We start from the raw sequence: 21,250 nt of genomic DNA, 5'->3' as shown, positions 1-21,250 counted from the left end.
GAATGTCTCTCAGAGGAGATTTCTAAAAGTTTCATTTTGTGTTCTGGGGCTGTATCACTTTCTAGTAGCTGGTCTACGGGAGCTCCCTTGCCCCCTCCCCCATCCCACCATTTACCTTATGATATATCCCCTCTGATTCACTGCTCTGCACCTCCTACCTTGTGAAAAGTGGCCACCTTTCTATGTGTAGAATTCCACCAATTCTTTTCTTACATTTCAGGTTGGGTTTGACCTGAATTTCAACCATATTAAATATCAAAACAAAACAGCACAAAGTTTGAAAATACTATAAAATTTAATATTTCAAATAAATAAATATACATTATGCAACCTTCAACAGGATCCATTATCATCACATAAAAACACTGATATGTGTGTATATCTTCTAGGAATGTAAAAATTACATAGTTGTTGACTTCTATAAAGCAAGCCACCTATCACATATTTAAGAAAGCGTTAATAAATTCATTAATCTCATACAATCTTTATATTTGCTAAAGCCTACCACAATCCATAGGGCGCAAATATTGGCCAACTATTTCTAACTTTTGTGTTAGACAAAGTTTTTCAAACATTAAGATAGCTGGGAGAATCAACTTTACAGAGCTTAGCTTTTCTCAGGTATCTGACTTGGAGGAGGAGAGAGAGAAGTCCATGGAAGTTATGAGGGATCACATTGTTACTTTTCTAGAATGAAAAAATAAAGACATCTCATTTGATGACAATACACTTACAAGTCAAAATGGGCTCTAATACAAATGTATGTGAAGAGGTTTTGAAGAATAAATTGGATATCCCAGGGGAGGATCAGCTGCTTGTACTGTAAGGTTTCTTAAAAGTAGTGGATGAGCTTGTATACTATATCGTTCCTCATCATCGTTTGTGGCATAAAGCAATTCCCATGACAGATTGGCCCATTGACCTTTAACAGCTTCAGCATTTAACTTCCCAACTTGGATCAACAATTCTTGAAGGGTAAGTACTCTCCCAGTGTAAACACCCTTCAGAGTATAAAAGGTGGGTGGGAAAGGAGAAGAAAAAGTTACCTTCAGGCCTTTACATTTTATTTGTAAATTTAGAGAAAAATTCCATTGTAGTTAGGCAAACTTAAACAGAAAGTGGTATATTAAAATATACACACGAGTTACTTGTCTTCAGAATCAAGATTCACCTTTATTTGGGAGCTCTCTGAATAAGCTTGATATGACAGCCATTCATTCAATAACCCAAATAGCAAAATCTCAGCTACTTCTGCTTCCTTTCCTTCTCTATTCCTTCACCCCATCTGGCCTCAACAATGCATAAGTCATAGATAGTAGTCAGTGGACAATCACACAACAAGTTCTTTTTAAAACATTTTGAGATATAATTCACATTCCATACAATTTACTCATGCAAAGTGTTTAATTCTATAGTTTTTTTTTAGTATATTCAAATATATACAAGCATCTCCAAAAATTTCAGAACATCTTCATGATCTCAAAAGGAAACTTGTGCTCTTTAGCTATTACTCGCTTATCCCATCATTCTCCCAGTTATAAGCAACCACTTATGTACTTTCTATAATTTTGCCTTTTATGAAATTATCATATGAATGGAATCATAATGATCGTGACTGGCTTCTTTAACTTAGCATATTTTCAAGGCTCATTCATGCATATATCAGTACTTTATTCCTTTTTATGGTGGACTAACATTCCATTGCATGGAAAAACCACAATCTGCTTACTGATTCGTCAGTTGATGGATAGTTTGGTTGTTTCCACCTTTTGTCAGTTATGAATAATACTGTAACAAACATCCATATACGAGTTTCTATGTGGATCTATGCTTTCATTTCTCTTGGGTCTATACCTAGAAGTGGAATTACTGAGTCATATGGTAATTCTAAGTTTAATCATTTAAGAAACCGCCAAAATGTTTTCTAAATGGTTGTACCATTTTACATTTCTGCCAGCACTGTGTTAGAGTTCTAATTCTCCACATCCACCAATACTTACTATTTGCCTTTTTGATTTCAGCCATATGTATGAACTTGTATGAAGTGCTACCTCACTGTGGATTTGGTTTGCATTTCTCTCATGACAAATGATATTGAACATCTTTTCATGGGCTCTTTTATTGCCCCATTTGTATGTCTCCTTTGAAGAAATATCTATAGAGATACTTTGCTCATTTTAAAATTAGCTCATATTTTAAATAAAAACACCTTTTTATTATTGCATTGTAAGGATTCTTTAAATATTCTGTTAACAAGTCCCTTATCATATATATGCAAATATTTTTCCCATTCTGTGAGTTGTCTTTTCACTTTCTTGATTGTATCTTTTGAAGCACAGAAGTTTTTACTTTTGATGAAGTTCTATTTATCTATTTTTGTTTTGTTTTGTTTTCATGCTTTTGGTATTATATCTCAGAATCTACCACCATATTTAAGATCATAAAGATTTACTCCTATGTTCTCTTCTATGATTTTTATGGTGTTAGCTCTTATATTTAGAACTTTGATTTATTTTGAGTTCATTTTTATATATAGTATGAAGTAATGGCCTGCAGTTGGTTGAATGGTATCCCTCAAAGAAGATACATCTCAGTCCTAATCCGTGGTACCTGTAAATCTTGTTTAGAATATGTTTTTGCAGGTGTAATTAAGAATCTTAAGATGAGATCATCCTGAATTTAGGTGGTCCTAAATACAGTGGTTGTGTCCTTAGAAAGGGATACAAGAATTGACATGGAGGCGGATATAGGGAAGGTGTCCATGTGAAGACAGAAACAGAGATTGGAGTTATGCTGTCACAAGCTAAGGAATACCAGGAGTCACCAGCAGCTGGAAGAGGTAAGATTCTTCCCTAAAGCCTCTGGACAGAGTAGGGCCCTGCTGGCATCGTGATTTCAGGCTGTTGACCTCCAGAACTCTGAGAGAATAAATTTCTGTTGTTTCAAGCCCCCAGTTCATAGTAATTTGTTGTAGCAGCTCTGAAAACTAATATGCGGTCCGATGACATTCTTTTGAATGTGGCTATCTGTCTCAGTACCATTTGCTGAAGAATGGTCTTGGCAACCTTGTTAAAATCAGTTTATCAAAGCCACATGAATTTATTTCTAGATTTTGATTCAATTTCATTGACTTTTATGTCTATCTTTATGCCATTGCTATACTGTCTTAATTGCTGGTCTGTACTAAGTTCTGAAATTTGTGTTAGTCTGACAATTTTCAGATTGTTCTGTATATTCAGGGTCCCTTGAAATTCCATATGAATTTAAGAAACAGTTTGCCAATGTCACAAAAAAGCCAGCTGAGATTCTGATGGGTATTGTACCAACTCTGTGAATCAGCTGGGGAGTATTGTCATCCTATCATTTTGAGCCAGGAACATAGGATGTTTTTTCATGTTATTAAATCTTAAATCATTTCTTTCAACAACATTTCATAGTTTTCGGAGAATATGTTTCATGCTTTTCTTGCTAAATTTCTTTTTAAGTATTAAGTAGAATTGTTTTCTTAACTTCATTTTTAGATTGTGTTTTAGATTTTAGATTACTAGTGTATGGAAACATAAAGATTTTTGTATATTTATCTTGTATCCTATAACCATGCTGTACTTAATAGTTTTAAGTTTTTTAGAGAATTCCTTAGAATTTCTATATGCAAAATCACATTATCTGTGAATAGAGATGATTTCACTTCTCCCTTTCCGATCTGAGTATCTTTTTTTTTCTTACTTAATTACGTTGGCTAGAACCTCTAATATAATGTTTAATAAAAGTGGTGAATAAAATCCTTGTCTTACTACTGATCATAAGGGAACTATTAGCTTTTCACCAATAAGTATGATGTTAACTGTGGGTTTTTCACAGATGCATTATCAAATTGAGGAAAACTCCTTACTATTCCTAATCTTTGGATTTTTTTTTTTTTTTTAATCTTTGGATTTTTTTGTCAAATGCTTTTTCTGTGTCTACTGAGACGATTATACAGTTTTATTTTTTTATTTAATTGATACCATATATTACGTTAACTGATTTTTCAGTGTTAAGGCAACATTGGATTCCTGGGATAAATACCGCTTGTCATGGTTTTATAATTCTTTCATATGTGGCTAGATTCAGTTTGCTATTTTGTTACAGATTTCAGAAACTACATTGATAAAAGATATTAGTCTGTAATTTTCTATCCTTGTAATGTTTTCTTACGCTTTTGATATCAGTATTAATATAGGCTTTAGAAAATGCACTGGTTAAGCGCTCTTTTTTTTTTGAAGAGTTTGTGAAGAACTGGTATTATTCTTTAAAATACTTGGGGGGTGGCGCCTGGGTGGCGCAGTGGGTTAAAGCCTCTGCCTTCAGCTCAGGTCATGATCCCAGGGTCCTGGGATCAAGTCCTACATCGGGCTCTCTGCTCAGCAGGGAGCCTGCTTCCTCCTCTCTCTCCCTGCCTCTCTGACTAGTTGCAATCTCTGTCTATCAAATAAATAAATAAAATCTTTAAAAAAATAAAAATAAAAAAATAAAATACTTGGGGGGGCACATGGGTGGCTCAGTCGTTAAGCATCTGCCTTCAGCTCATGTCATGATCCTAGGGTCCTGGGATCAAACCTCTCATTGTGCTCCCTCATCAGTGGGAAGCCTGCTTCTCCCTCTACCACACCTCCTGCTTGTGTTCCCTCTCTCACTATCTCAAATAAATAAAATCTTAAAAAAAATACTTGGTAGAATTATGTAACAAAGCCATATAGTTTTCAGATTTTCTTTAGTTAGTATTTTGATTACTAATTCAATCTCCTTAGTTGTTATAGGTCTGTTCAGATTACCTATTTCTTCTTGAGTCAGTTTTGGTAGTTTGTATTTGCAGGAATTTGTCCATTTCATCTAAGTTATATAATTCACTGGCATAAAAGTGTTCACAGTATTCCTTTATAATCATTTTTATTTCTATAAGGTCAGTAGTAACGTCCCTCTTTTTTTCATTTTCTACTTCATAATCACTTATCTTTATTAATTTCTTTCTTCTATTTGCTTTAAATTTAGTTTACTCTTCTTTTTCTAGTGTTATAAGATGGAAGGTTAAGCTATCAATTTGAAATATTTCTTCTTTTTCTTTTTATTTTTTTAAAGATTTTATTTATTTATTTGACAGACAGAGATCCCAAGTAGGCAGAGAGGCAGGCAGAGAGAGAGGAGGAAGCAGGCTCCCTGCTGAGCAGAGAGCCCGATGTGGGGCTTGATCCCAGGACCCTGGGACCATGACCTGAGCTGAAGGCAGAGGCTTTAAACTGCTGAGCCACCCAGGCACCCCTCTTTCTTCTTTTTAAATAAACATTTTAAAGCTATGAATTTTCCTCTAAAGACTGCTTTAATTGCATCTTTCAAGTTTTGCTATACTGTTTCTTCTTGCCATTCATCTCAATGTATATTCTAATTTCTTCTTTGACCACTGGCGATTTAGGAACGTGTTGTTTAATTTCCACATATCTTGTTAGTTTACTCTGTTAGTTTACTCAATAAACTGTTATCTGTTTAATTTACATATCTGTTAGTTTACTCAATTTCTTTCTCTCACTGATTTTTTAAATTTCATTTCCTTCTGGTCAGAGGATACATTTCAATCATTTGAAATATATTAAGTTTGTTTTATGTATTAGCTTATGATTTACCCTGGAGAATGTCCCATGCACACTTCAGAAGAAGACGAATATTCAGATGAATAGAATATTCAGATGAATATTCTATTGTTTTTAGGTGGAATATTCTACAGTTGTCTGTTTGGTGTTACAGGTTTATAGTGTTGTTCAAGCATTCTGTTTTTCTGTTGATCTTCTGCCTACTTGCTCTATCCATTACTGAAAGTAGGGTTTTGAAGTCTTAAATTATTATTATTGAATTGTTTACTTCTTTCTTCATTTCTGTCAACTTTCCTTCATATATTTTGGTGGTTCATTGTTAGCTGCATATATAATTGTTCTAGCTCCCTGATGGACTAACCCGTTTATCACTATAAAATGTCCCTCTTAATCTCTAGTAACATTTTTTGTTTAAAAGTCTATTATTTTCTGACAATAGTATAAGTACTCCAGCTTTCCTGTTGTTGCTGCTTGCCTGATAGCCTTTTTCACCCTTTTACTTCGTTTTTTTTTTTTTTTAATCGGGTCTGACAATCTCTGCCTTTCACCTGTTTAATCTTTTAATGTTACTAGTGATACAGCAGGATTTAAGTCTGTCATTTTCCTTTTGTCTTCTATATCTCTCCTTTTTTGTACCTCTAGTCCTCTTTTACTACCTTCTTTTGCATTAAGTGAACATCTTCTAATACTGAATTTTAATTTCTTTAATGATTTTTTCACTTAAAATTAAGTTATTTTTCTCAGTGATTGTTCTAGGGCTTGCCATAAATAACTTATCAGAATCAGCATTAGTTTATACTAATGCTGGTGAGATAGGAAATAATAATCCTGTATAATTCTACTCTCCTTTTGCCCCTTTTTGTGGTATTGTTATACATATTACACCTATAATGTTTCAAGCCCAATAATGTATTATTATAATTACTATTTTATATACTTTTATGTCTTTTAAAGAAACTTAAAGGGAACAAGTATATATTTATCACTTTTGCTACATTAACTTTTTATTTATCATTTCTGGTTCTCCTTTATTCCTATGGATTCAATTTACCATCTGGAATCATTTCTATTGCTTAGTACAGCTTTATTTCCATGGACTTCCGTTCTGCAATTATTGGCAAGTATATTACATTTCTGTATGATAGAGGCCCAACAATATATTGATATCAGGTAGCATGATACTACCAGCTTTGGTCTTTCTCAAGATTGCTTTGGATATTAGGGGTCTTTTGTGGTTTCATACAAATTTTAGGATTGTTCTATTTCCGTGAAAATGCCACTGGAATTTTGATAGGAATTGCGGTGAATATGTAGACTGCTTTGAGTAGTATGCACATTTAATAGTACTAATTCTTCAGCAGGGAGCCTGCTTCCTCCTCTGCCTCTCTGCCTACTTATGATCTCTGTCGAATAAATAAATAAAATCTTTAAAAAAAAAAAAAAAAGAAAAAAAATGGTACTAATTCTTCCAGTCCACCTTTCCATTTATTTGTGTCTTCCTCAATTTCTTTAATCAATGTCTTACAGTTTTCAATGTAAGGTCTTTCATTTCCTTGGTTAAACTTACTCCAAGTTATTTTATTTTTTAGATGTAATCGTACATTGTTTTCTTAACTTCTCTTTCTGACAGCTTGTTATTGGTGTATAGAAACGACAGATTTTTGTGTATTTATTTTGTATCCTGCATCTTTACTAAAGTTGCTTATTATTTCTAAGTTTTTTGGTGGAGTACTTAGGACTTTTTATATATAATGTCATCTGCAAATAGTGACAGTTTTAATTCTTCCTTTCCAAATTGGATGACCTTATTTCTTTTTCTTGCCTAATTGCTGGGCAGGACTTACAATATTATGTTGAATAAAAGCGTCAAGAGTGGGCATCTTCGTCTAGTTCCTAATCTTAGAGGAAAAGCTTTTAGCTCTTCACATTGAATATGATGTTGGCTGTGGGCTGTCATATGTGACCTTATTACTGAGGTACTTTCCTCCTCCTATATCCACTTTGTTATCCACTTTGTTTTTTCTTTAAACATGGTTTCTTTCAGTCCTTTGAACATTTTTATAATGGCTACTTTGAAATCTTTGTTAAATCTGCCATCTAGTCACTCATAGGCAATTTACCCACCCTGGTATCTGGGTTTGACTTTCCTTTTCTTTTTATGCCTTATAATTTGTGTTCAATACTGAACATTTTATATAATACCACTGCAATTCTGAGGATTGACCCTTGCCCCCCTACCAGGGCTTGTTATTTATTTATTTATTTATTTATTTATTTATTTATTTATTTATTAGTTTAGTAGGTGGCTGGATGACTTTAGTGAAGTTAATTCCTACTTTCCCCACAAGTGTGAAGCCTTTGATTTTGGTTCCTTGGGGAATGCAGCCTTGTGAATGTCCACAGTTACTCTAAGATAGCAGTGGTTTTAGCAGGGCTCACTTCATCTGTTAATTGCTCACACCCATCTGCTAAGCTCCAATGATTGCCAGGTGGTTGCTTTATGTTTTCAACAATGACCTGGGAAGTAAATTGTTTCAAAGACTGATCCAATTAAACGTGGGCACATTTTTTTGACCCCGGGAGGGCTCTTCTCTACTGTTTCTTCCCCTGGTTCTGTTTACCTACTCAGCCTACAGTTTAGTTTATGTCTCTAACAAATTTACCAGTACCCTCTTAATTACTTTTTACCACAAGCTCCATTGTTTTTGAGAGCATCCTAGGTGTCAACATATCCACACTGTTGCAAGTGAAATAATTTCCTTTGGGAGAAATTTAGAAGTTGGGTTTTTTTGTTTTGTTTTGTTTTGTTTTATGATTGACTTCTCCCACTGGGCAAAATCTGTATCTGGGGGTGAGGCAACAGCATGCTTCTCCCTGAGAGACACCTCTGCTTTAGGAGGCAGAAAGCAGCAGTAACCTCAGGTTTTCTTGGCTTGCCTCTCCCTGTGTGGAACCTCCACCTTCTGGAGGTAAGGCTGGTTAGGGCCCCATTATTCTCAGGGGCACCAAGTCCACAGTAAAGCCTCTATCTAAAGAGATGGGTTTGCCAGAAAGGAGTTCTCACCTCTGAACTACACATGCTCAGAACCTAGCCTCCCAACAGGTAGCTGGATGTAAGATAAGAAATGCTGAAGCCCTGACTCTTCCAGGAAAACAGTCTTTCAACTAGGAGCAGAAGTGAGAAGGAACCCTTCTTGTTTAGATCAGTCTGGGGAGTTTCTGTCTTGCTGAGTTGGGAAGGAATGGGGTCTTGGTCCAAATACTGCAGTCTCTCACTACTCTTATTGGGTTTTAGTTGAAACCTTTGAATAAATATTTCTTAATTTGCAAATGCCCTTAGGATCATTTCCAAGTCTTTAAATGGTTGTTTTTTAAAAACAACTTTCATTATTTTTGATGGGGAGGAAATCTACAGAGCTCTTCAAGCTGCAATGCCAGATATAGAACCTCCAATGAGCGTGTAACATTGAATCACACTGTGCACATCTGATGACATTTTAAATGTAATGAGAACAACCACAAATTTCTTTAAAAAAAAAAGTTATTTCCTACTTGGAGTCTCTGAATTTTTACAGGTCAGTTTTCAGATAAAACAGTGATGTCAGCAAAAGGAATACTTTGCCACTTACAAATTAATTTTTCTTCTAGGAGTCAAATCCAAAGTGATAATTCATGACTCAGATTTGGCATAGGAATATAATCCATTTAGTCAAATATGTTATAGCACATTAAGTTTACTTGGCTATCTTAGTGCAGTTATTGCACATTGGCTATACATTTTAAATTAGCTCATATTAGGTTTGCAAAAGTAAATAATCAGTCATTCTAGGATTGTACTATGTTGGCCATAAAGTCATGATTACAAAGGCCTTAATGATATGATTAATATATCCATACCCAGAATGTCGTATCTCTATCACTTAAATACTTTCGTTTCTTTAAGGTCAATATATGAAAATGTTTAACAACACATTTTTAAACTTACCATATTAGGGTCATATCCCAGAGAAAACAAGTATGGTTTTTCTTGTAAAATTGCTTCCTTCCACTTTTCATCAGATACCAAACCAATGTACCAGTCAGTTTCATATTCTTCAAGGCAGTTAGTCAGCTCTTTAAAGTCTTCTATTGGACCTAAACTTGCTTTATCAATCATTAGTTTCAGAGTATACCTTAACAATGGAGAAATAAAGAATTTTAGAAGTTTTAATAAAATTTATAAAATCAACTTCATAGATGCAATAGACTCTGTTCAATCGACATTTTTAAGACATTGCACTAAAATCATCCATATTTCAGATAAAAAGATCAGGAAGAAATGATGGAGTGAAGTAAAAAAAAATCCAGTAAGTCAAAGGAAAAACAGGTTCTCCATATAAAATAAAAGGAAGTGGAAATTAAAATGTAATCCTGACATAAGCACTGTACATACTAAGCATTTCTTTTATTTTTAGGAAAGTGATTATTATTATTATTTTTAAATATTTTATTTATTTATTTAACAGAGAGAGACGCAGCGAGAGGGGGAACACAAGCAGGGGGAGTGAGAGAGGGAGAAGCAGGCTTCCCACAGAGCAGGAAACCCGATGTGGGGCTCAATCCCAGGACCCTGGGATCATGACCTGAGCCTTAATGACTGAGCCACCCAGGTGCCCCAGAAAGTAATTATTTTTTATAGTTAGAAATGAAGAAGTATCTCCTTCTAGGTTTAAAAGAAAAATCAGTATTTTTATGCCAGTTACAGTTTATGTATAATCAAAATGAATTACCTGAAAGCTTTCAGTGCTAGTTGGAACAGTTCTGGCTTTTCTGTGAGCCAATCCAAGGCAAGAGACCAAGGCAAAACGCCACTGTAAACTCTCAATATATGACCAGGACTGGGAACCATATTATCTACTCCAAATAAACTAAAATAACAAGTCATTACTGCATGAACATATAAGTCTTTTAAAACTCTGTCCTTTGCAATTTCTTCTAGGACACTTGAGGCATTTTCTTCTGAATGAAAACATTCCAACTGCCTTAACACAAATTGGTACCACTCTTCTGGAAAGAGTGAGCTCATCTCCCTCATCTTGGAATTAGGCAAACAGCTAGATGTCCACTCTTCAGGTAAGCGTAACAAGTGAGAATGAGAACAACTGAATTCCACAAGGGGGATATATGCCATATCTTTTTGTTTTCCTTTGTCAATAACAGGGTATCCCAATATAACTGACTTGTAAAGATTGTTTTCAGGAACTGTGCCTCCAGAATGCTCACTAACACCCTGAGACTCTACTGATCCTGGAATAGGAAAATTTACACCTGGTACAACTTTTAATTGATCTTTTTCTTCTTTTCCTTTTCTGATAGTTGGCTCATCACCAAAAACATTATCATCAGACCAGTCATCCAAAATTTCTGAATTTAAACTATCTGAGTCTTCTGGGGATTGAGTTTGTGGTGAAGTATTCAAAGCAGGCAGGATTATTAGAGATGCTTGCCCTTTATTTTCAGTTTTGTGAACAACCTCCTGCACATGAGGCCTTCTGGAACAGTACTGAAGAAGTATCCACACAAGTACTTTAATAAGGTCACCTTTAAATTCTTTTAAATTATCATGAGAATCGATTATGCCAGATAGAACATTCCTGGCATCAGAATAGAGTTTTACTGGCAAAACAGTATAGGGTGTTAAGACATTTCCAAAGTGTTCATTAATAGAACATACTCTTGAATATTCTTGTTCAAAGGCACTTTGAAAAACTTCATCAACTCTTTGAGCTTCAGCAGTATGACAGGATGTCTCTTGCAATTCTAACCCCTAAAGAAGAAAGAGAAAGTACTTGAATTTATGATCATTTATTACATAGAGAAAAGCAACTACTTTTGTATATTCCCATGGATTGGATTCTCATAATGAAAATATGGAAAATGCAAAAAAAAAATTCTTTAACTCAAGAGCTACACATTTACTCAAACTTACTGGCACTTCAACACATTTGATCCTGCATATAGAGGTGAAAAGTTATGGTACTACTTTAAAAGAAATTACAGAAATGCCACTAGAAATTGGCAAAACAATTTAATTGACTATGACCATAATTTTGAAAGACTATATGTATAGTGAAGATTGAATCATACTTACAAAATACTTTTTTCTTTTTTCTAAAATTTTATTTATTTATTTGATAGAGAAAGAGAGAGAGAGAGAGAAAGAGAGAGAGAGAGAAAGAGAGAGAGAGAGATTGAGAGAGCACAACCAGGGGAAGTGCCAGAGGAAGAGGGAGAAGCAGGCTCCTTGTTGAGCAGGAAGCCCAATGCGGGGCCCAATCCCAAGACCCTGGGATCATGACCAGCCTAAGGCAGATGTTTACCCAGCTGATCTACCCAGGTGCCCCCAAAAACTTTTTTAAATATAAAATTTTTTGGAGGGTAAAAGGCAAAACTGGAATTATTTAGCATATACAGTAGTTTTCTATCCTACTTTATATGACAGCATTATTCTACTGTGGATATTCTGGAATTTATTCAATCATTTTTCTGTTCCATTTATTTATTTATTTATTTATATTTTAAAGATTTTATTTATTTATTTGACAGAGAGAGAGAGAGAGAGAGAGAGAGAGAGGTCACAAGTAGGCAGAGAGGCAGGCAGAAAGAGAGGGGGAAGCAGGATCCCTGCTGAGCAGAGAGCCAGATGCAGGGCTTGATCCCAGGACCCTGAGACCATGACCTGAGCCGAAGGCAGAGGCTTAACCCTCTGAGCCACCCAGGCGCCCCTGTTCCAGTTTTTTAATTATAATTACAGTATCATCATCATACAGATTTATGTATTTGGTTACTGTCTCCTCCAACTATAATGTAAACTCCATAAAGCAGCTCTCTTTTGGTTACTACTACGTCTGCAGTGCCTAAATCAGTACTTGACACAGTACTGGTATGCAGCAAATATATGTTGATGAAATGAATACTATGAGTGTGTTTTTTTTTTATTTTTTTTATTTTAAAGATTTTATTTATTTGACAGAGAGAGAGAGAGATCACAAGTAGGCAGAGAGGCAGGCAGAGAGAGAGGGGGAAGCAGGCTCCCCGCTGAGCAGAGAGCCCGATGCGGGGCTTGATCCCAGGACCCTGAGATCATGACCTGAGCCGAAGGCAGAGGCTTTATTAACCCACTGAGCCACCCAGGCGCCCCTATGAGTGTGTTTTTAATTTATTTTTTACTTATTTATTTTTTAAAGATTTATCCATTTATTTGAGGAAGGGAGGAGTAGAAGAGGAAGAGAGTCCCAAGCAGACTCTGCACCCAGTGTGGAGCCCGATGTGGGGCTCAATCCCACGACCCTGAGATCATGACCTGACCTGAAACCAAGAGTCTGATGCCCAACTGACTGCATTACCCAGGCACCCCTGAATGTGTTTTTATGTGAATTTTAAACACATTTTTATTACTTCTCTATAAGGAATCATTTGAAGAGGATGCAGTAGGTCACTGTTTACTATTACTATTGCTATCATTGTTTACTTATTTATACATTTTTACAAAGTTACCAGTGCCTTTAATAAAAGACAATGCTGTCAGGTTGTATTAGGATCCAGAGAAAGAACATAGGATATGAACATCAGAAGCCATTTTTAAATCATGGCTTTACCAGGTGTTTGCACAGAATCTTGAGTATATCTCTTACCAAGATTCCTTTTCTGTTTCAAAGAAAACTAATCCTAACACATAGGGTTGTAAAGATTTAAGTAATAAAAGTGCTTTGTTGGGGTGCCTGGGTGGTTCAGTCAGTTAAGTGCTGGACTCTTGATTTTGGCTCAGGTCATGATCTCAGGGTTGTGAGATCAAGCCCACATCCAGCTCCACACTGAGCCTGGATCTGCTTCACATTCTCTCTCTACCTCTCCCTCTGCCCCTCACCCCTCACAATCTCTAAAAATAAATAAACTTTTAAAAAGTGCTTTGTAAACTTTAAAGCATATAACATATAAATGTTGGTAAGGCGGTATTGCTAAAGCCACCTGTGTCCAAAAAACTGAAAAGAAAAAAAGACTGCCATCAAAAAAATGTATCTTTACATATATAATAGAGCACAGAAGAGTAATAAAGGAGCCAAATTATTAGGCATTATAAAACATACCATTTTTAAAAAATACAGCCTAAATGAAGCAATGAAAATGCCATTATTTTTTAAACTTTTTTTTTAAAGATTTTTATTTATTTATTTGACAGAAAGAGATCACAAGTAGGCAGAGAGGCAGGCAGAGAGAGTGAGAGGGAAGCAGGCTCCCTGCTGAGCAGAGAGCCCGATGTGGGACTCGATCCCAGGACCCTGAGATCATGACCTGAGCCGAAGGCAGCGGCTTAAACCACTGAGCCACCCAGGCGCCCCTAAACATTTTTTTTATAATGCTCTCAATATTGCATGAGATTTGCCTTCTCTTACTTACACAGGTTAGACTAGATTCTCAAACTTTAGGTGAGTCAGAATCACTGGATGGCACTTAAAACATAGGCTGCTGGGCCCTCCTCTAGTTTCTGATTCAGTAGTTCTGAGGTGGTGCGCAAGACTGTCCCTTTCTAAGAAGTTCCAGGAGATGTCAATATTACTAATTTGGGGAACTGAATTTTAAGAATCATGGGCCAAAGAAAAAGCTTTTTAATTACCAGGAATTTTATCCCGTCTGTGCTAAGAGAAAAAATTCATTCATTCACCAAATAGTTATCAAGGGGCTATTAAGTGCCAGACAATGTTCCAAGGGCTTAGGCTATATTCCTTCAAACAGAGATCCTTGCTCTTGTGACAATTACATTAGAGAGTAAAGGGATACAGACAGTCAACAATGAAAATAAGTAAACTATACAGTTTGTTAGAAGGTATAAGTGCTAGAAAAATAGAGAAAAAGTAAAGTAAGCCAAGGAGAACTGGGAGTGCCAGGACGGGAGTGGGAATATGATTTTAAACAGGATAGCCATAGATCTCACTAAGGTGATATTTGAGCAAAGACTTGAAGGTGGTAAGGGAATTAGCTGTGTGGTTATGTGAAAAAGAGCATTCCAGGTAGAGAGAATAGCCAGTAGGCTGGAGTAGAGTGAGAGGATTCAAGTAGTAGATGAGGCCAAGAGGAAAGAGAGAGCCTGACCATTTAGGGCCTTGGCTTTTACTCTGAATGAAAAAAAGAGATCCACTGTAGGGTTTTGAGTAGAGAAATACCATGAAATGAGTTAGATATTAAAGATTACCCTAGCTGAGAATAGACTATTGGGAGGCATAGGTAGAAAGAAGCAGGGAGACCAATTGGGAGACTACTGCAATGACCTAAGAAAGAGATAAAGATAGCTAATTGTAGGGTAGAGAGAGGTGGTGGCATATAGGGTGTGGCTTAAAGACAGCCAACAGGATTTCTTGTTGGATTGCATGTGGGGTATGGAGGTAAACAGGAGTGAAATACCACTGGACTAAAGCCCAAATGTTTTGGGGCTGAGCTACCAGAAGCTCAAGGACTTTACCAAGGACTGCTAGGCTCTGGACAGTCTGGTGTTTTTGTCTGTTTTTTTCATTTTGTGTACTTTATTTTTTAAGCTTTAATTCCAGTAAGTAAAGTTAACATACAATATTCTGTTAGTTTCAAGTGTACAATAAAGTGATTCAACAGTTCCAGCCTGATGTTAATTAAGAGGTCTAGGAAAGAGGGGCACCTGGGTGGCTCAGTCGGTTAAGCATCTGCCTTGGGCTCAGGTCATGATCCCAGGGTCCTGGGACTGAGCTCCCATTCCAATTCCGACTCCCTACTCAGCCGCGGTCTGCTTCTCCCTCTCCTCTGCCCCATCCCCCCTGCTTCTGCGTGCTCTTTCTCTCTCTCAAATAAATAAAATTTTTTTTTTTTTAAGATTTTTTACTTATTTATTTGACAAAGAGAGATCACAAGTAGGCAGAGAGGCAGGCGGGGGGGGGGGGGGGGGGCGGTGAAGCAGGCTCCCCGCTGAGCAGAGAGCCCGATGCAGGGCTCGATCCCATCAGGACCTGAGCCGAAGGCAGAGGCTTAACCCACTGAGCCACCCAGGCGCCCCTCAAATAAACAATATCTTAAAGAAACTAAAAGGAGGTCAAGGAAAAGAGAAGGAACCATCAAAGGAGACTGACAAGGACTGACCCAAGAAACAAGCTAAAAGATACTGTGTCAAATGCTGCAGACAGGTCAAATAAGACCAGGTCAGAGAACTGAAATTAGATTTAGCAATGTGTTAGCCAGTAGAGACCTTGACAAGAGCAGTTTTGGTACAGTAATAGATAACAGTAAATTGAAGAGAGAATGGGAGAAATGAAATTTGAGATTTGATTTAAGTAATTCTTTTAAGGTATTTTGCTTTAAAAAGAGGAGAAAGACAGGGTAGTAAGGATCAGAAGAGATTTTTTATTAAATTGAGAATGCTTATGTGATATAGGAGTAAAAAAATATTACTGAGTCACACTTTTGAGATGCTCAACTAGATAAGGATATAAAGAACAGGCCTGGACAAAAAGAGGGCAAGTATATTTTGTTACTACACTCTATTATACAATCAACACTAGTCTACCTAGAATGTGTTCATATTGAAATATACTTTAAAAATCCCTTAGGCGTTTTCACAGGTAATTAACTGATACTCTTAAGTCGAGCTATTAAGCATATGCTATGTCTATAACAGGTAAAATTTTACACATGTGCTATAAAAATACTAGAGAGGTTTCGAATGTACATTGACCTTAATGTTAATACAGCAGTAAGTATAACCACATTCTAGAATCATTATCCATATTAAACGATCCTGAAAACGGCCCAAGTAATGAGATCCAGGTAAGAGGAGACCTAAAACAAATTAGAAAAAAAAAGTAAGTAGTATTCAAGCTTGTTTTATCTTGCCATGTGAATCTTCAAAACTGATAAGACACTTGGAACTGATTCATAGCTCCTTTTATTCTCTCTTTATGTTAATAGAAACAATTATTCATTGCATATCAGGGGGCATTAAATTAAGCTTTTGATAGGAACAGGAACAGTTAAAAGAGAAAATATAGGTAATACATTAAAAATTTAAGGATACATTTTCCAGAGAAACAAATTAGAACCTGCTATATAAAATCCTAACTACAGTAGGAAAAGTAGAAAAGTATTAAATGTTAAAAGTATACAAAAGCCAACTTCACATTATTTATTTAAAGCATTTTGGACATTTTTTTATAAACACATATAAAAATGTTTTGTGGTGTTAAAAATTTACATAAAATGCTACTACCACACTGTATAAAAACTTTAAAAAATTAGTTTTCTCTTAACATTATGTCTCTGAGATCTGCCCATGTTGACTGAAAATAATTCAAGTCATTTGCACCTACAGTTGAGAATTCACTGTATGAATACAGCTAAATTTGAACATTCATTTCCCATTTATAAACACATTCTATATATTTCAATTTTTCTCTATCATAAATAATACTGCAGGGATTACCTTTGTGCTAGTCTGCTTATGCTATGTGCTGTACAGTAAAAAGTTAACATAGCAGAACTAATTGTTACCCTTTGAAAGTCCTGCTTGCAAAGCTGTTTGATGGCTGGCAATGGGGACTTGCGTTTCTGGAGAATTCTCACCATTCTCCTTGATAAGAGTGTCATTGTGTCTAAACAGTTTGTACAAACAACACAGTTTATACTGAACACCTGTTTTCTTTCTAGGAGTCTGGAATCTTGGTACATGCTAGGCAGAGGGTGGCCTACATGACCACACCCCAATAAAAGCCCAAGGCACTGAGTCTCAAATAAGCTTCCCTGGTAGTCACCGTATCACACAGGTTGTGCCAATGTGTGACTGGGGAATTAAGCATGTTCTGAGTGATTCTATCAGGAGAGGATATCTGGAAGCTTGCACCATGATTTACCCCATGTAACTATTCTCTTCATTGATTTTGTTCTGCATTCTTTTGCTATAATAAATCTTAGCCATGAGTACAAATATATATGAGCTCTGCAAGTTCTCTCAGTGAATCATCAAACCTGGATATGGGCTTGGGGAATCCCCAAAACACATGTACAAAAGTTTCTCTAGAATCAGAATCTAATTAGAATTATGGAATCTAAAAGTGAATCCCTAGGTCATGGGATATGTACACCTTTACTACAGACTATTAGTTTACTCTTCAAGGTGGTTATACGAATTTATATTCCCTTCCAGCAGGGTGTGAAAGTTCCTATTTTTCATACCCTAGCCAATACTTGGTAATGTCAGACTTTTACATTTCTGTCAACCAGATGTGTGTGAAATGTTATCTCATTGTTCCCCCCCCCCAGAAAAACTTTATGACACACTTCTTGGCTGAGTGTAACTGATTCCATAATAAAGTATAATTTCTACCTTAGGTATATATTACTTTAGATGTGAGTCAAACCTCACAGGTATTTTTATAAGTGGCATAATATTATATGATAAACCTTAATTAAAACTGGATGAAAAGATTTAAAGTGTAGAAAATTTTCTTTGAGAGAGAAAAATGATTATTCATTAAAAAATTTGTACTATGAAGTTTTTCCTAAATTATCTCCCAAATTTAAGTAACAGATAATTAGAAAAGTTCAATCCAAGTAAGTATTTCATTAAAATTCTAATTTGAAATTATTATTCTGCCTGGAATCAGTTTGCCAAAATGTCACCGGATATTTCTAAAACAAGATTCAAAAGCCAAGGCATATGATAGGAGACAGCACACTAAGGTCATCAGCTTGGGCCTTATCTAAAACCAATCTTGAAAACCTTGAGAAGCAAAATATAGTTGAATTTGTAGTTAAGTGTACAATGAAAGCATTAACTCATGAAATTAGTTCATCCTCATAAAAAAATTTTTTCCTGCTGATACTTCCATAGTACTTCACTTTGGGAGGCTACTGATCATTGACCACTGCTTTTGTTATCTTGCCCTGTAACCTTGTCAGACTGTTTACATTGCCATACAGTAACTAAAAAGATCCTGATAAACTCCCTTAAGCCCTTCAATCTTGTATTATGTAAAGCTAGTTTTCACTATTTATGGATCTAAGCCATTGCATCTACTTGATGTGAACTCACTATAAATTCATGGAAATTTTGGGAGATAAGGTGTTTTCATGGTTAAGTAGTGGGACTATAGTCTGATTTTATCCAAGAAAATATTTTTTTTTAAAATGTCAAGTCACCTTAATGAAATTTCCCCTTACTATTTTTATGACTTTATTTACCTCAAAATAAGGAGCAAGAGATATACTTCTATTTCATACTTAGTCTTTCTGCCATATATCACAGTATTAGAATCTATATAATGGTTGAATCAAAAGACTTCTTCTGTATGTTCTTTTTTTTGTATTTTAAATATAAGCAAAAGCATTTACTTACCTAAACTTCCAGCTGCCATTGCAGCCTGCAGTGCAGTGGTCAGACCTGGGACCATCTGGTCGTAGTACACCGTGTCTGCGCACACGCAGGCCGCGGTGCCCACTGCTCCTGGCCAAATCTGAACAGGTCGGGGAAAGCCCACCAAGAACAAAGGAAGGGTGAAGAGGGGGAGTAAGGGAGAGGAGAGTAGTGCAGAGAAAATGATGAAGACCAACACAAATGGAGAGAAGACAATGTTGAGAATACATAAAGTGGTGGTTGACTTTCGACGTTTTTTCTCAGTCCACGATGCCAAAAGTACAGTCACAGCAAACTGCAGCTTAGACATGAACTGAATCAGACGATCACGCATGATGCCAACCTGCAGAGATGTAAAAATCTTTCTTTTATTCTCAAAGACTTCATGAATTTTCAAGATCACACAAGGAAAACTGTATAATTTTATTATTGCTACAATATTTTTGTGGAAATAGCCCTTATATGAGATTCTTTGTTGTAATTTTCTCCAACTCCACAAGTAATAAATAAGTCTACATTTTTAAAAGTTTGGGCTCCCTTAGGAAAAAAGTAATAACAAAGAGGACAAACAGAGTGCTAGGATAGCTTAAAGTTGACTAACTTTTTGCATTACACGCTTGTTAGGTCATGAAAACCAGAAGTATATAGTAAATAGTTAAGTAACTATCCTTAATTCATCCTTATTTTAGAGAGTATTAGATAAACAGAAGTCATAAGACAAACCTTAGTAGATTGAAATCATACAAGTATGTTCATACAAATCACACAAAGTATGTTCTTTAACCAAAACAGAATTTGATCAACAATAGAAATAAAAAAAATAATAAAGGAATCTTGAAATTAAAAGACACAATGCTGGGGTGCCTGGCTGGCTCAGTTGGTTGAGTATGTAACTCTTGTTCTTGGGGTTGCAAGTTAGGTGTAGAGATTACTTAAAAATAAAATCCTACCAAAAAAAAATATTAAAAGATACATTGCTAAGTAACCAAGGGGTCAAAGAAGACATCACACAAAAAAAATGAGAAAACATTTTGAGATGAATGAAACAAAAACACAACATACCAAAACTTGTGATTCAGCTAAAACAGCGCTCAGAGGGCAATTTATAGCTAGCTTTAAATGCCTATATAGAAGATCTTAAACCAGTAAGATAATCTTTCACCTTAGGAAACTAGAAAACAAAGCACAAACTGAATCTCAAGTAAGCAGAAGAAAGGAAATAATAAATATTGGGCAGAAATGAAAAAAATAGAGAGTATACAAACAATCGAGAAAAATCAATGAAACCAAAAGCTAGTTTTTTTGAGATCAATAAAATGGACAAACCTTTAGCTACACTGACCAAGAATACAACAGAGAAGACTCAAATTACTAAAATCAGGAATGAAAGAGATAACTTTACCTTATAGAAATCTTACAGAAAAAAATTAGGACAGTAAGAGAATACTATGAACTGTATGCTGATAAATTTGATCACTTAAATGAAACAAACAAGTTCCTAGAAAAACATAAAGCAACTCAAGAATAAATATGAAAACTGAATAGACATATTAAAATCAAGGAAATTGAATTTGTAATTTAAAAGCTACTCACAGAGAAAAGCTGAGGCTCAGACGCCTTCCATATTATAAAATACTACATACTGAAAATATTTAAATATGATCAAACATTTAAGAATAATTAGTATGGAATTCCTAAATCATTCTATGAGTCAGTGCTATTTTGATATCTAAACCAAAGACATGACAATAAAATAAAGCAACAGATATATATAAATATCAACAACACAAAAATACTAGTCAACCGAATCCTGCAACATATAAGTAGGATTATACACCATAACCAAATGGGATTTATTCCTAGAATGCAAGGTTGGTTTAACAACCAGAAATCAACATATTATTCCATGTTAACAAATTAAAGGACAAAACTACATGACCATTTCAATAGACAGAGAAAATACATCGGGCAAAATCCAATACCCTTAATGATAAAAAGACTAACTATAAATAGAAGGGAATTTCCTCAACCTGATAAAGAACATCTATACCAGGGTCGCCTGGGTGGCTCAATCAGCTTAGCTTCTGCCTTTGGCTCAAGTCATGATTCCAGGGTCCTGGGACCAAGTCCCGCTGAGCGAGGAGCCCAATGAGGGACTTGGTCCGAGGATCCTGGGATCATGACTGCTTCTCCCTCTGCCTGCTGGTCCCCCTGCTTGTGT

General features: G+C 35.7%; 1 protein-coding gene across 4 annotated transcripts in view; it reads right to left on the bottom strand.

Annotated features, from left to right (window-relative positions):
• Nucleotides 1-332: 332 nt before the first annotated feature.
• Nucleotides 333-21,250, bottom strand: part of PCNX4 (pecanex 4) — a 42,892-nt gene continuing 21,974 nt past the window's right edge. For all 4 annotated transcript variants that reach the window (XM_046008727.1, XM_046008728.1, XM_046008729.1 and 1 more), the window contains 5 exons: nucleotides 19,012-19,372; nucleotides 16,357-16,460; nucleotides 10,394-11,430; nucleotides 9,610-9,796; nucleotides 333-1,001 (listed from right to left, as the gene is read on the bottom strand). In XM_046008727.1, the coding sequence (XP_045864683.1) occupies nucleotides 750-1,001; nucleotides 9,610-9,796; nucleotides 10,394-11,430; nucleotides 16,357-16,460; nucleotides 19,012-19,372 (1,941 nt within the window). In that variant the 3' untranslated portion in view covers nucleotides 333-749. The remainder of the gene's footprint in view (nucleotides 1,002-9,609; nucleotides 9,797-10,393; nucleotides 11,431-16,356; nucleotides 16,461-19,011; nucleotides 19,373-21,250) is intronic.

The sequence above is a fragment of the Meles meles genome, chromosome 6 (genome assembly GCF_922984935.1).
Source record: "Meles meles chromosome 6, mMelMel3.1 paternal haplotype, whole genome shotgun sequence".
NCBI lineage: Eukaryota > Metazoa > Chordata > Mammalia > Carnivora > Mustelidae > Meles > Meles meles.
This window is presented reverse-complemented; position numbering and strand designations above follow the sequence as displayed.